This window comes from Capsicum annuum, chromosome 5, assembly GCF_002878395.1.
Source record: "Capsicum annuum cultivar UCD-10X-F1 chromosome 5, UCD10Xv1.1, whole genome shotgun sequence".
NCBI classification, from domain to species: Eukaryota; Viridiplantae; Streptophyta; class Magnoliopsida; order Solanales; family Solanaceae; genus Capsicum; species Capsicum annuum.
This window is the reverse complement of record NC_061115.1, coordinates 24,688,367-24,701,917: the sequence shown is the minus strand read 5'-3', so window position 1 is coordinate 24,701,917 and position 13,551 is coordinate 24,688,367. Positions and strand designations below refer to the sequence as shown.

Sequence of the window (13,551 nt, the reverse complement as noted above, 5' to 3'; positions counted from 1 at the left end):
TATGTTGTGTTCATTTTAATGCTATTTTACATTATATGATTTTAACCTCTTCAAAAAATGCCGAATAATGTGTGTTGAATTCTTTAAAAATAGTGCATTTTTGGAGATTCGACAAGGGTTCGATTGACAACATGTTTGAAGAGTCCGAACAAACATAGGTTCTAACAAACCTGCAACTTTTCCACAAAAGTAGTGTTCTGTTGTGAATGACAAGAGCACACCACACATTATATATTCAGTGTAATAATTCTTTTTTTGGGTAACTCTGTGAAAAATTTACAATTGTTATCCTTCGAATACATACGTACAGATTAAATTTGTTCGTATGTAACTCATAAACTATATATAAAGATGGGAAATCGCTCCCTAACTACATGCCACTTATGCTACCAACTGATTGGCAACCCTTACAAGTGCAATAAATTATTTGGTTGAAGATAACTTTTATAAATAAATGTCGAAGAAATTATAAACGGTAAGAATTCATTCACACCGTATATTTACATCGAATTATGCCCATTTATATTATGATTAAATGTAATTTTTTTTTTTTATATATATACGGGGAGATGCCTGTTTTTATTGTTGTCTTATTCTTATTTTTTTCCTAATTCAAAACCAGTTCATGTTTGACAAAATTGTACGTTGACCACAATAATCTCCATTATAGTCATAAAAAAGACAAAAGTGCAATGCAACACCATGTTTTAAGAATATAAACAAGACAAAAAAGTAGTAAGACAAATGTGAAACCCTAAATTAACTTTAAAAAGACAAAGAAGTTACATAAAAGTTACAATAAATTAAAATACAATAATACTTGAGTACTTAAGTTACTGAAGTATTTCTCTGATACCAACACCAAAAGGACCACAACAAATAAAAAAGAGAAATACTACAGTAAAAAAAGTAAAAATTCACCCCCTCTATGTAGACTAATAAATTGCAAAATTCACCAAAGGGGAATTTTAATTCAGCCTCATAAGGCAATAGATAGATTAAGATTAACACTAACACTCTGTTGATTCACATTGGAGCCTGCTGAATATGAAGAAATTGTTTCACCAATTTCACTTATTATGGACGATGCATTGCTTCTCTGAGTAGAAGGACGATGCAATGAGAGAGATAACGATAATCCACATTCGCCATTGTCTTCTCCTCCTCCTCCGCCTCCTCCTGCATTTGAATCTTGTGTCTTTGTCACCTGAGCAACAAAACAGATGTTGTATTATCAGTTATCAGTATATTTTAATCGATTAAAATATGTTGACGGTCGATTACCTATAATTATCTTTAAGATGACCTAAAAATTGTTCATAAACAAAGGTTAAAACTCAATTAACTAAAAATTGTTCATAAACAAAGGTAAAACTCAATTGTACTCTAAATTTTGTAAATGATATCATAATCATGTTATAGCGAGCAATTTCACTTATAATCATGTTGTTCGGACTACAAATAAAATATTGCCGCACTTATATCGAATCATATTACTTTTGAAAGACCAATACGCATCTGACAACGAATCCTCTAAAACGTCTAGCAACATAGATCATAATTTTCTAAAATGTCAAGCAACATAGATCATAATTTTGACCTCTTCTCTAGCTTGCCAAAATTAGAGAACATTTTTCTTGGTAATTCCACACCATATTTTATTGAATGTGAACTATGTTCCAATAAGTCCAAGGCCAAAAGGTAGATTATTTAAACTACATGAAAAATGACAAGTATCTTAATATAAACTTCAAACTTGCGGATTGCTTGTGAAAAAAAATAATAATAGTTGCCAAAAAGACTACTCATTACTTATTAAATAAAATGCGGTCCACCATAATAAATGCACTGCTGCTTTCATATTTTGTACAATACTAAATGTATTAAATACCATTTGAACTTTTCTTTTATTATAATATAAGATCCAAAACAGATTTCAAGTATTCTTCTCAACTCTCTTCCACATTTGCATGGCTTTCTAAATGTACCATGTATATAACAACCAGAATTTTGTGTCAAATGCTGAGGTTAAAGTATGAAGAAAATACAAAAACGTAGGTAGCATAGAAAGACTAATTGATGTAGGAATATAATTGCGAAGCATGGAATTCCATTTCCTTCTCAGCATGTTTCTTCATGTCAAAACATGACAAAATTCATAATAAATGCATTCTCAACAACCCATCTAACAAATTCATATAAAATGACGAGAATGAATTTCTGTATACCAATGCATAAAGAAATGCTTGAACTATCATGTCTCTTAAAATATAACTACAAGTAATTGTTCGCGACAAACGAGGTAAATTAGCGGCGAAAAAATTTTGTAGCTAAATCACAAAATTGTCGCTCATCTTATTTAGCAATGAATTATTGATAAACTATCAAAAACCCTAAGTTAACTACGAGCAATTTTGCGATGAAATTTATTGCTAATTTCACTTTTTTGTACTGGTTATTATGTTGAGCCTTTTATTAGTTATTCTAATGCTTCTTCTAATTCTCAAGTCAAAATGGAAAGTTTCCAAAATGGCCACCGTTTTCAATTTATTGCCCCATATGTCATGGTAACAACTCATCAATTTTGTACCAAAGGAGCAGCTAAGTCTACAACAATAACTAGACATGTTTTTCCTTTTCTTTTTGGGCAAAATGTACTTGACAATACTTAGTTTATTTTCTTCTAAAGGCAAAAACAATTTTTAAATTAGAGAAGAGAAAGCAACATTAACTTTATCTGTCAACTACTTACTAGTGTACCTAATACCCCTATAGAATGAAGACTTAATAGGCTTTGCCAGTTGTAGACAAAATGTTGAAGATTCAAGCAAAGAATTTACTGGCAGTGTTAGACAAAAAGAAGAAAAAGAAAAGCAAGATGTATGACTAGAGTTGAAACCTGAAAGTAGACCTAAACAAAATACTTTTTTCATTTCAATTTATGTGACACTTTTAGTTTTTCGAAAGTTAGATGGACTAATTTACAAAAATAAATTAGATTAGGTTAACTCAAAACTACTCCAAGAAAATTATAAGTACGTTATTGTTTGAATCTCAAAAAGCAAAACGCGCTAGATAAGTTAAGATGGAGCTAAGAGCTTCACCTACAGGTTCAATTCAAACCCTATGTTTGTGTTTAAAAATCGACTTATGTATCTAAAGTTCGGAACATGTAAACTAAAAATCTTGACGTCGCCTCGACTCTAGGAATACCAACAGTACACTCAACCTCATACTATAGAAAAGATGCAGAAAAGAAAATACCCATACTACTAGGCTATTACCAAGACTTATAACTAGCAGTTTAATTTTAAAAAACAAGAAAAAAGTATATAGGGAAGATATTGGGATATGTACCTTGAAAAATTCAGATTCTTGAACTTCATTGCTTCTCTTAAGAGGGTTAAAGAAAAGAGTAGTAGTAGTACTACTATTGCACAATGGATGTGCTGTTTGTCTGTTTGTTTCACTATTCTGTTGCCATATGAAACCAGCCCTCTCTCCTTTTACACCATTTTTCTCTATATAATCATTTCTACTGTTGTACTGATTGGACACTGCTTCACGTATTCTCTGGTTGCTGCACACCTCTATTCTAGCTCTGTGGAGAAATTCATAGCAACATTACATTGTGTGAGAGTGAGACAAATGCAACATGTGTTATTTTTCATGTTACTAATCTCACTTATTACAAATTGTTATGTATGAGTTCTAACTCTATGTTGATCAGACTCGTTCAAAGTACACCTTTGGATATGTGTCTGAGTCCTAAAAACTATTATAGTTCTATAGGATCTGATATGAGAGCGGTAATATTTTTGGAGGGTCTGAGAAACATGACTTGACAATGTATTTACAAGTTAAGAGAATTTTCACGATATCAGTGTAATTTAATGTGTAACACGTCCTAAATTTTCACGATAGTAATCCCACTTATTACAGGATATGTGTAATTCTATGTTGGTTGGACTCTTAAAAATATCGACAGATCCTCCAAAGGCATTGTATATTTAAGGGTCTGACACGAGAGCGACAATATTTCTAAGGGGTCCCACATAGGTGCAACTGTATTTATGAAAGGTCTTAGTAATATAGCTATAGGTATATTTTAAGTGACATGACACTGTAGCATTTCTTACAGACTAATATCAACAAATGGAAGTAAAACTCTGTAAAAGTTGAAGGAAAGATGATAATGCCATGTTCAAAACATAAATGCAAAATCCTTTTTTGTTTGCGCTAGCACAGCCCTTTTTGAGACATGGGAAACTGAGGCCAACAAAAAAGTACAAAATCACCTTTTTGTGGGTAGAATACTGTTAAAGTATTGTGTAGAATCTGATCTCTCCATGGGGCTGCTGCTAAAAGATGGATAATGTTGGTAAACCAGTAGCTTTTGTTGCTCAACACACACCACTTCTTGTTTTTGATAATGACAATCATGATCTTCTAAGAACTGATGTTTTCTTTGTTGAGTGCTCATTCTCTCTGCTATTTTGAACACAAAGACAAAATGGTTTTGATTAAATTTTCACAATGAAAGGAATTTTCAAACAGTCTCTTTATCCTAGGAAGGTAAAGGTAGTAAGGAAGGTGTACAACGTATCTTCTCCGCACTCTATTTGTGGGATTATACCTAATATGTTATTATTGTGTATTCATAATGAAAAGAATATCGTAATAAATAAGTACTAACAACTTTTTGTTTATAAAATATGCCACTATTAGAGGATGTAAGGTATGATTGCTTATAATGGATTTTAATCAAGAAAAGAAACATGCATTCATTTGGAAAGAAAGATGTGCAATAAATGAAAGTGAGTTATAATCAGATTTCCAAAAATATGTTTACATGTTAGACATATCATATACACAAATGTGAAAAGCTACAAGATCAAGAAAGTCTAATATAGGAAACTAAAATAGAAATAAAAAGATACTATAAGGTCAATAATCCATAATGAAAGAACATTAAATACTACTAGTACTACTGGTATTATAACAAAGAATGGGCTTTTTTCCTCTTGAATATATACCTTGCCTGTTGACATCATTCTTCATGCTTCTGTACATCTGTTTTCATGAAAACAAGTATTACTAATAAAAGTCTAAAACTTTGTAAAATAACAAAGAAAATAGTAATAAAAAGAAGTGAAAAAAAGATCTTTAAAGTTGTGATGTTTATAAGAAAACTAACCTGAAGGTGGCTTTTCACATGTGAAATAGTAAGTCCTCTCACATCCATCATCTGTAGAACAAGCTTAGGAGTAGCCTCTACATATATATTAGCACAAAAAATAGTCAAAAATAAGAAGAAAAAAAGTACAAGAACAATGTAATCCCATAAAATAGCTATCGGAGGATAAAGTTTACTACGCAGACCTTATATCCTACCTCAAAAATTAAAAGACAAAAAGGTTATTGTCGATAGATCTCGACTTAAGAAAAAACAGTTACAAAGAAAAGAATAGCAAGTAAAAACTTACTGTCTTGGCCACCAAGTTTTTCAATAGCATGAACAAAACAATGATGAAGATCAGGTGTCCATCTCAAACGTGGAACTTTTGATCTTATGTATTGCCTTACTCCTCCATTTCTTCCACAATTACCCATTTTTCTTCTTCTTAGTATACTCAAAAATCTCTTCTAAATCCAAAAGGGTATCACCAAAAATCCTTTTTTTCCCGCAACAATAACTTCAAAATCACAAAGGGTATCTCCAAGACTCCTCTTTTACCTCAAAAAATAATTCAAAATCCAAAAAGGGTATCTTAAAAACTCCTTTTTTTCCCCTCAAAAATATCTTCAAAAACCAAAAGGTATCTCCAAGATTCCCTTTATAACTCAAAGATCACTTCAAAATCCAAAAGGGTGTCTTCAAGACTCCTTTTTAAATAAAGGAAAGAGCAAACTTTCAAGAAAATATATCAAGAGAAGGGGAAAAAGAAGAAGCCAAAGTTGTTTCTATATAAAGGATGAACAAGAGGGTGATATATGGAGTTAGAAAAGAGAAGGTATTTTGGCAATCCCGTTGGAAGTGTCTAGGTTTAAAGCAACAAAGAAAAGGTACAATTATTACTCTGAAGAATGAGAGTTGTGTTGAAGTGATAAATATTCCTATATTCTTAACTAAATATCTTAAATTTAAATATTTTTTAAGTATTAAGTCATGTATTGAAGTGATAAATATTCTTATATTTTTAACTAAATATCTCAAATTTAAATATTTTTTAAGTACTAAGTCGTCTTTGACTGTTTGTTAGGAAGTACTTTACTGTTAATATGAAATATCTTGATATAAATTAAAATTTAATTAAACTACCATATGAATTCCAAGGGTCTGTTTGAATAGGCTAAAAAATGTAGTTTTTAAAAAGTTTTTTAAAAATATTTTTGAAAGTTCTGAACTTATTTTAAAAATAAGCAGTTACTAGTTTGGATAAAAATGCTGAAATTGAAAAAAATTGTTAATGTGTTTGATAAATAATTATTGTTAAATACTTTTTTTTGTCAAAATATCTGAAATACCTTTAAAACTGCTAACAATATATAAAGTTAATTATGATTAATTTATATTTATAAAATGATTCAAATTAAAATTAATATATATTTTTTTAATTTAGTTTCAATATATATAAGGTACACTGCCAGCAAGCTACTACATATACTTAAAAAAAATTATATATTGAATTAGAATATTATTAATATAAAAATGATATCGTTTGTTTGAATTAAAATTTTATTGAAATGAAAATATTATTTTTAAAAATATTATTAAAATTTTAGAATTAAAATTTTTTAAAATATTATTATAAAAATTTTAAAATATTGTTAAAATTTTAAATATTATTAATAATATTAAAATAAATTTTAAAATATTATTTAATATTTTTAAAATTAAATTTTTTAACTATTATTAAATTTTATTAAAATTAAAATATTATTAAAATTTTATTAAAATTAAAATATCATTAATATAAAAATATTATCATTTGTTTAAAAATATTATTTAAAAAAATTATATATTGAATTAAAATATTATTAATATAAAATACTTAGAAATGTTATTGTTTGTTTGAATATTATTAATTATTTTTGTAAAACATATATTGTTGCAACAAAATATAGTTTAATATAATATAAAAAATTGAATTGAAAAAAATTTAATCGTTATAAAATTTTCCATAGATCATGAATGTTATAAGTGAAGATTATAAGAGCTACAAGAGGATAATTTTGGAATAAGTGAAAATTATAAGGGATACAAAAGTTATTTATTTGGTCAACTTTTAATAATTATAAGCTAAAAAAAAATAAGATGGAAATGGCCAACTTATAGCTTTTGACTTAAAAAAGCTAAAATTAATTTATTTTAAGCAATTATAAAAATGATCAAACACTTTTGAAAGCAAAAAATAACTTAAAAGTCATTTTGATCAAATTATAAGTTTACCCAAACACCCTCCAATCATAAAAAAGAGAGAGAAAGGATACTTAGTAGCCATTTGGTCATGAAAACTAAAATTTTTCGGAGTTGAAATTGGAGTTGAAGTTGTGTTTGACCGTACTTTTCTGAATTCTTTTTTTGACTTTTGAAAAAAAAAATTAAAATATGATTTTATGCCCCAACTTTTACAAATTATCAAAATCACCCAACTAAAATTTACACGAAAAAAGAAGAAAATTAGCCACTTTTATAAAAATAATTACATATACATGGTCATATTTAATTAATTTCAATTATGACATATATAATATTTACATTAATAGTCGTTTTCTCATATTTGAAAATTTTAAATATGGATGTTATATTAACAGGTTACTGTTTCCTATTTTTTAGGTAACCAATATTATCTTTCAAACAAATTTATTTTCTTAGAAATTTATCTAATTTATTTATTTTATTTTTCATTCCTAAAAAATAGGAAATGATGAGTTGTTACTAAATTTTAGGGTACCGCTAATTTATTTCTTTAATTTTCTTATACATGAAAATTTTTACTGTGTGAATAAATTATTTCTATAGAAAACATACTTTGCATATTTATGGTATATTATATCATATACCATAAATATATAAATGTCTTAGTATATTTTTGTATATTTTGTATATTTATATATGTGTGTATATGGTATATACATGGTATAAACTTCATATATAATATACTTTGTATATTTATGTTATAAATATGCTTAGTATGTTTCTTAATAATTTGTATATTTATATATGTGGTATATGGTATATACATGGTATAAACTTTATATATAACATACTTTGTATATTTATGTTATAAATTTAATACTTTATATATTTATGGGTATAAATATAATATTTTATATATAAAGATGTCAAGTATTATGGTATATAAAGGTAGCAATTGCAGTTTAAGATATAAATTTGTTAAATTGGACATATTTTCTTATGAAAAATTATCACCGATTTATATTTTAGCATATATATGGTATAAACTATTTATATTTGAATAGTACAATAAAGATGTACACAATATAATATATATAATCAAATTAAAAATGAGAATAATTTGTAGCAGTGGTAAACTGATCAGCTATAACTTTATTAATTTCATAAATGTAGAAAACGATTATCCATTATTAATTGAACAATTATAATTCCTTAAACGTACGTATCACAACAGAAAAATTATTATTATTATTATTATTATTATTATATTATAGTAATTAAGATCATTAGCAGTAAAATAATGTCTTAAATAAGGGAGAAAAATAATGATGAGAGAGAAAAAGAGATATATATTAATTAGGATAGCATTAAGCTTGAAATTATAATTATCTTATTTTTTAAACTGCTATATACGTAATATTGAAAAAGTAATGTTATAAGGAGAGTTTTATATAAAAATTTAAAAGATTGAGTTATATGTAATAATAATAAAAGTTGAAATTGGAGTTAGAAAATTGAAAAAAACAAAAACCTGTTTTTTTCCTTTTCAGAAAAAAATTTTGATTTTTTTTTTTTTGAATTTTTATGGCCAAACACCATAATTTTCAACTCCCAATTTTTTTTTTTAAAAAAAGGAAATTTTTTTTTTATGGCCAAACGCGCCCTTAGATCACGAGAAAAGGAAATTCCTGTGTGAAATATTTTCACTTACTGCAAAGAAAAAGGAGGGTAAAAAAAATTGTGATCACGTGGGTATGTGAAATGGCTATATATGTATTTTGTTTGAGTGTGGTAGAGGGAAATGATTACTAATACAAATAGTATTAGCAACTGCTGCCCTCCTGCTGCTGCTGCTGGTGCTTTGACTCTCTCGTTGGCTTACTTTTTGCTGTGTGGCTTTATCTCTCTATCATCTTAATACGCCAACTTCCTCATCATCACCATATGCCCACCATACATAATTAGGCTGAAATAGAGTTTAAAACTAGCATTAGTTATGGATTGTTAGAACTTTTCAAAAATATCATATTTACGTGATAAATATGATTTTAAAAAATTAATATTATTTTTTGTTTTTATTTATACGATATATTTTTTTAGTCAATTTTAAGAAGAATAATACGTTTTTATATTTAGTAATAATTTAACTTTAAAATACTCACTTTAATCATAATGAAATGATTTATAACAACAGAAATATCTATAACTTATTTTAGACTATGAATTTAAAAAAAAGATTCTTTCTTAAATTTATTGTCAAATCAAACTACATTACATAAATTGAAATAGTAGAGTACATTTTAGAACCTGAAATGTGTGATGTAACATTTTTGTAAAAGTCCAAGCAATTCAGGTTATAAACTTTAAACTATTATCTTAAAATTTAATCTTTAAACTTGTGAGTTAGTTTCCGAAAGAATTTTACCATCACTTGCAAAAAGGTTTTAAAAAATTAAATCCAAGTAAAATACATGTCCAAATATAATTTCAAACTTTAAAATAGTACAACTTTAAAAATTGAAATTTTCAAGTTTCAATTTCAATATCTATGACAATTGGAAGCGAATTAATTAAAAAGGTATTCATTGATAGTATCTTAAATTTATAGATAAATATCGATAATTGAATTATGATTCATTTTCAATGAAATACTTCGTTAAATATTTTGGAGACAAATTTTTAAAAGACTTTATGCACTTTAATTAAATCCATGAAATATCTACACCTTCACCAATAAATATATTTGATAAATTTAAATTGAAAGTGTGTAATGAAAATACTATATTATATGTTCAAATGCTTACTGAAATAGATTGCAATTAGAGTGTACTGATAAAGTTATTGATAAGTTTAAGATATATGATATGTTTCACCGTGACTTAATATATCTGTAAAAAAGTCTATCATATTATATATATATTTTTTTTAAGGAAAAGATGTGTATAGATACGTGATTTTTTATCCTCCCTAAATATTAACTTGTTTATCGATATTAAATATTTTATATTTATATATTTAATCATATATTATTTTGATTATTATTTTTATTTTTAATAATTTTTTTTAGTTAAAAATAAATAATTAAGTAAAGTTAATTTTGAGATATTTATTTTATTTTTGTTTTTATTCTAATTTTTAAAATAAACATATTTATTTTCCTTTTATAAATTTTAATAAATAAACTAATAGTTTTAGTATTATTTTATTATATTTTTTTGTCTATTTATAAATTTTTATTATATTTTGTTAAATATAAAATTAATTAAATATTATTATATTTATTATTATTATTATTATTATTATTACTAATATTTTCTCTCTCTATATATATATATAGAAAATAAAAATAAAAAAATTTAAAAAATATATAATTAAAAAAAAGGAAAAAATTTTGAATTTTAAATTCCCCCCCCCCCCCCCCTATTTGTTTTTAACCGTTCCCCCCAAAGAACCCCATTATAAAAAGGACTTCCACCCTAGAAAAAAAAAATACTTTGACATCAGAAATCAGACACAAAAAAGTAGCGAAAAACATGGAGTGAAAAAAAAGGATCAAGAAGAGAGAGTAAAAGAAAAAAAGAAAATTTGAAGTTTAAGAGTTTCTGTTTGAGATTTTCGGTGACACTTACTTCTTGGTTCTCATTCTGTCTGAATCATCACAGGTTCTTATTTGAACTTGAACCATCTCATGTATAAAATTTCATTGTGAAAAGTATGAATAAAAATATTTAAGTAAAGATTATGCATAAATTCGGTATATGTGGTTGATTGAATAATGTAAATTTTCATTATATATTATATCATCAAGTTACTGGATATTTTTGTATTTATACTGTGTTGAATAAAAATATTATGCATGATCTTGTCCGATTTAAAAAAAAAAAAGTAGTGCAGACTATTTTCATGTAATGTATGTTTTTCCTGTATCTACAATAATTTACATGCACACTTTTAATCTATTCTGCATACACTAAAATAATAAAATCAGTAAAAAAAAATATAGAAAAGGAGGCAAAAGATCCCCAAAGATTAAAAAATAGGCGGATGAATAGGGATGATAGAAAACAATAACATGAGTGTAAATTAGACAGAAAAAATAGAAGAAAAGCCAAAAATAAAATCGTTAAAAAAAGTGGAAGTTTCTAAATTTTTCGTCGAGAAACTAGCCGAAATTTCGCCGAAAAATACTCAAAATCAGATCTGTCATCCCTTCTCCCCCTTTTTTCGCCCTTGACGCACCATGAAAGGGCCATATTTTGCCAGACCCGTCGCCGGCGAAGCAGGCGCTGTCTTCCCCTTCCCCTTTCCCAGATGTGCCGTCTTTTTTTTTTGTCTCCGTCAACCACCAAAACGGCGACGCCCTCTTCCCTTTTTCCTTCCGCGATGGTACCCCCTTTTCATCGCTGGTGCCTTTTCCGACCGAATATTTTACCGGGTCCGCGCCCCGGCGCTTGCGACCCATCGACCTCCCCTTCCCCTTTCCCATCACCCACTGCCATCATAGCTTTCGACGAAACCCAGCATCACCCCTACCAACCGGAGCCGCCTCCTATTTTTTCTTTTCCGATATTATCAGATCTGACTGGATTTTTCTCCATTTTCTGGCAAAAGTTTTTTGAAAACGTTAACCTTTTTTATATATATTGTGTTACTGATTATTTTTGTTATATTTGTCAGTTGTTAAATATCAGATCTTTTATTAATTAAAATAATAAATAATAGAAAAATGAAATAAGAATATAAAAAAAAACTGGTTTATTATCTTGATTTTTGAAACTGCAAAGTGTGTTTTGACTTTATGAGTTGTATTTTGTTTTTTTAATCATTCTTTTACGAATCATAACAAGTATTTATTAAATCATTTAGTTGTCTTAATATTATTCATGAATATTATTAAATTTTAATATCCTTTCAAATAGCTAATAGCATAAAAATCATAATAGCCTGAACCTTTAGGGGTGGTGAGCTGAATTTTTGAAAAGTAATAAAATATGTAAACATATATTTTAATAGTCCTGAACCTTTAGGGGTCGTGAGGCTGAATTTTTTATACAACTTCATAAAATAATTCTTCTTCTTTTCTTTATTTCTAAATTATTTTATTTTTGTTCTTTTAAATGTACTTAGGGAGTTTTGTCTCCAAACATATAGGTTAAATTTGTCTAGAGGTCTGTTATTGTAAAAAATTTTATAGAGTCAATTTAAATAAATATTTTTCCTAAAAATATTAGCAGTCATGTTTTTCTCATTTTGAATTTGATAAAATTGTTCTTTGCAACAAAGTCCGAATAATGGTCACACTAGGTTTCACAAATTAAGTTATAAATTTTTTTCAAAATTAATAAATTAAGTTTTGTCTATGTCTAGACATTTATTAATCTTATGTCCCTGTCAATAGGTGTAAAATGTCTCCCCTTGTTCGTGCAAAGCGTCCAAAGAGAAAGAGAGATGCGAGTGTACCGCTTCAGGTTATGGATTATACCCCTTTGCAGCTTTGGTTGTGGTGGAACGAAATGAATACATTCGATTATGATGAGATACATAAGTATTTGGATTTTTGGACGAGTATTAGGACAATCAAGCCTAATAGGGAGGTGATTGATGTGTTACTAACCTTCTGGGATCCAAAGAACAATGTGTTTTATTTTTTGAATTTTGAGTTGACTCCTACTGTAGGGGAGATAGTGGCCTATGTTGGATATGGGGATATACATCGGAAGAAACTTATCGCCCCAAGACTCATTTCGATAAATAAAGTCTGCAAACTCATGAACTTACGGAACTCAAAAGAAGAATCGATAGAAAAAGGTTGGGTTTCCTTGCAGTTTTTGTACGATAGATACGGAAGGCAAGAGGGGTTCAAAAGGTACGGTAAGCAGCTCTGTAATAAGGAAAATTTTTAGGCTTGGAAGGTTCACAGACGATTTGCATTCATGGAAGCCTTTTTAGGCACTATGGTCTTTCCAAGGAGAGAACAAAAAATTAACATTCGTTTAGCAGGAGTGGTAAAGATGGTGATTAAGAAAGATTACACTATGGTACCAATGATCCTGGCAGATATCTACCGTGCTTTAATTGTTTGTCAGAAAGGAAAGAGTTTTTTCGAGGGATGTAATATCTTGTTACAA

The 13,551-nt window shown here is 27.6% G+C and overlaps 1 protein-coding gene across 2 annotated transcripts; it reads right to left on the bottom strand.

The window, feature by feature from the left end:
• Nucleotides 1-688: 688 nt before the first annotated feature.
• On the bottom strand, nucleotides 689-6,080 carry LOC107872352 (putative Myb family transcription factor At1g14600). 2 transcript variants are annotated; one of them, XM_016719092.2, is made up of 6 exons: nucleotides 5,487-6,080; nucleotides 5,198-5,274; nucleotides 5,037-5,073; nucleotides 4,299-4,491; nucleotides 3,358-3,601; nucleotides 689-1,207 (listed from the first exon to the last, which is right to left on the bottom strand). In XM_016719092.2, exons 1-6 carry the CDS (start codon nucleotides 5,611-5,613, stop codon nucleotides 980-982), a joined length of 906 nt encoding a protein of 301 aa, XP_016574578.1. In that variant the 5' UTR covers nucleotides 5,614-6,080; the 3' UTR covers nucleotides 689-979. The 2 variants fall into 2 exon arrangements, with proteins under 2 accessions (XP_016574578.1, XP_016574579.1); XM_016719093.2 differs by having other exon boundaries at nucleotides 4,299-4,488.
• Nucleotides 6,081-13,551: the final 7,471 nt, after the last annotated feature.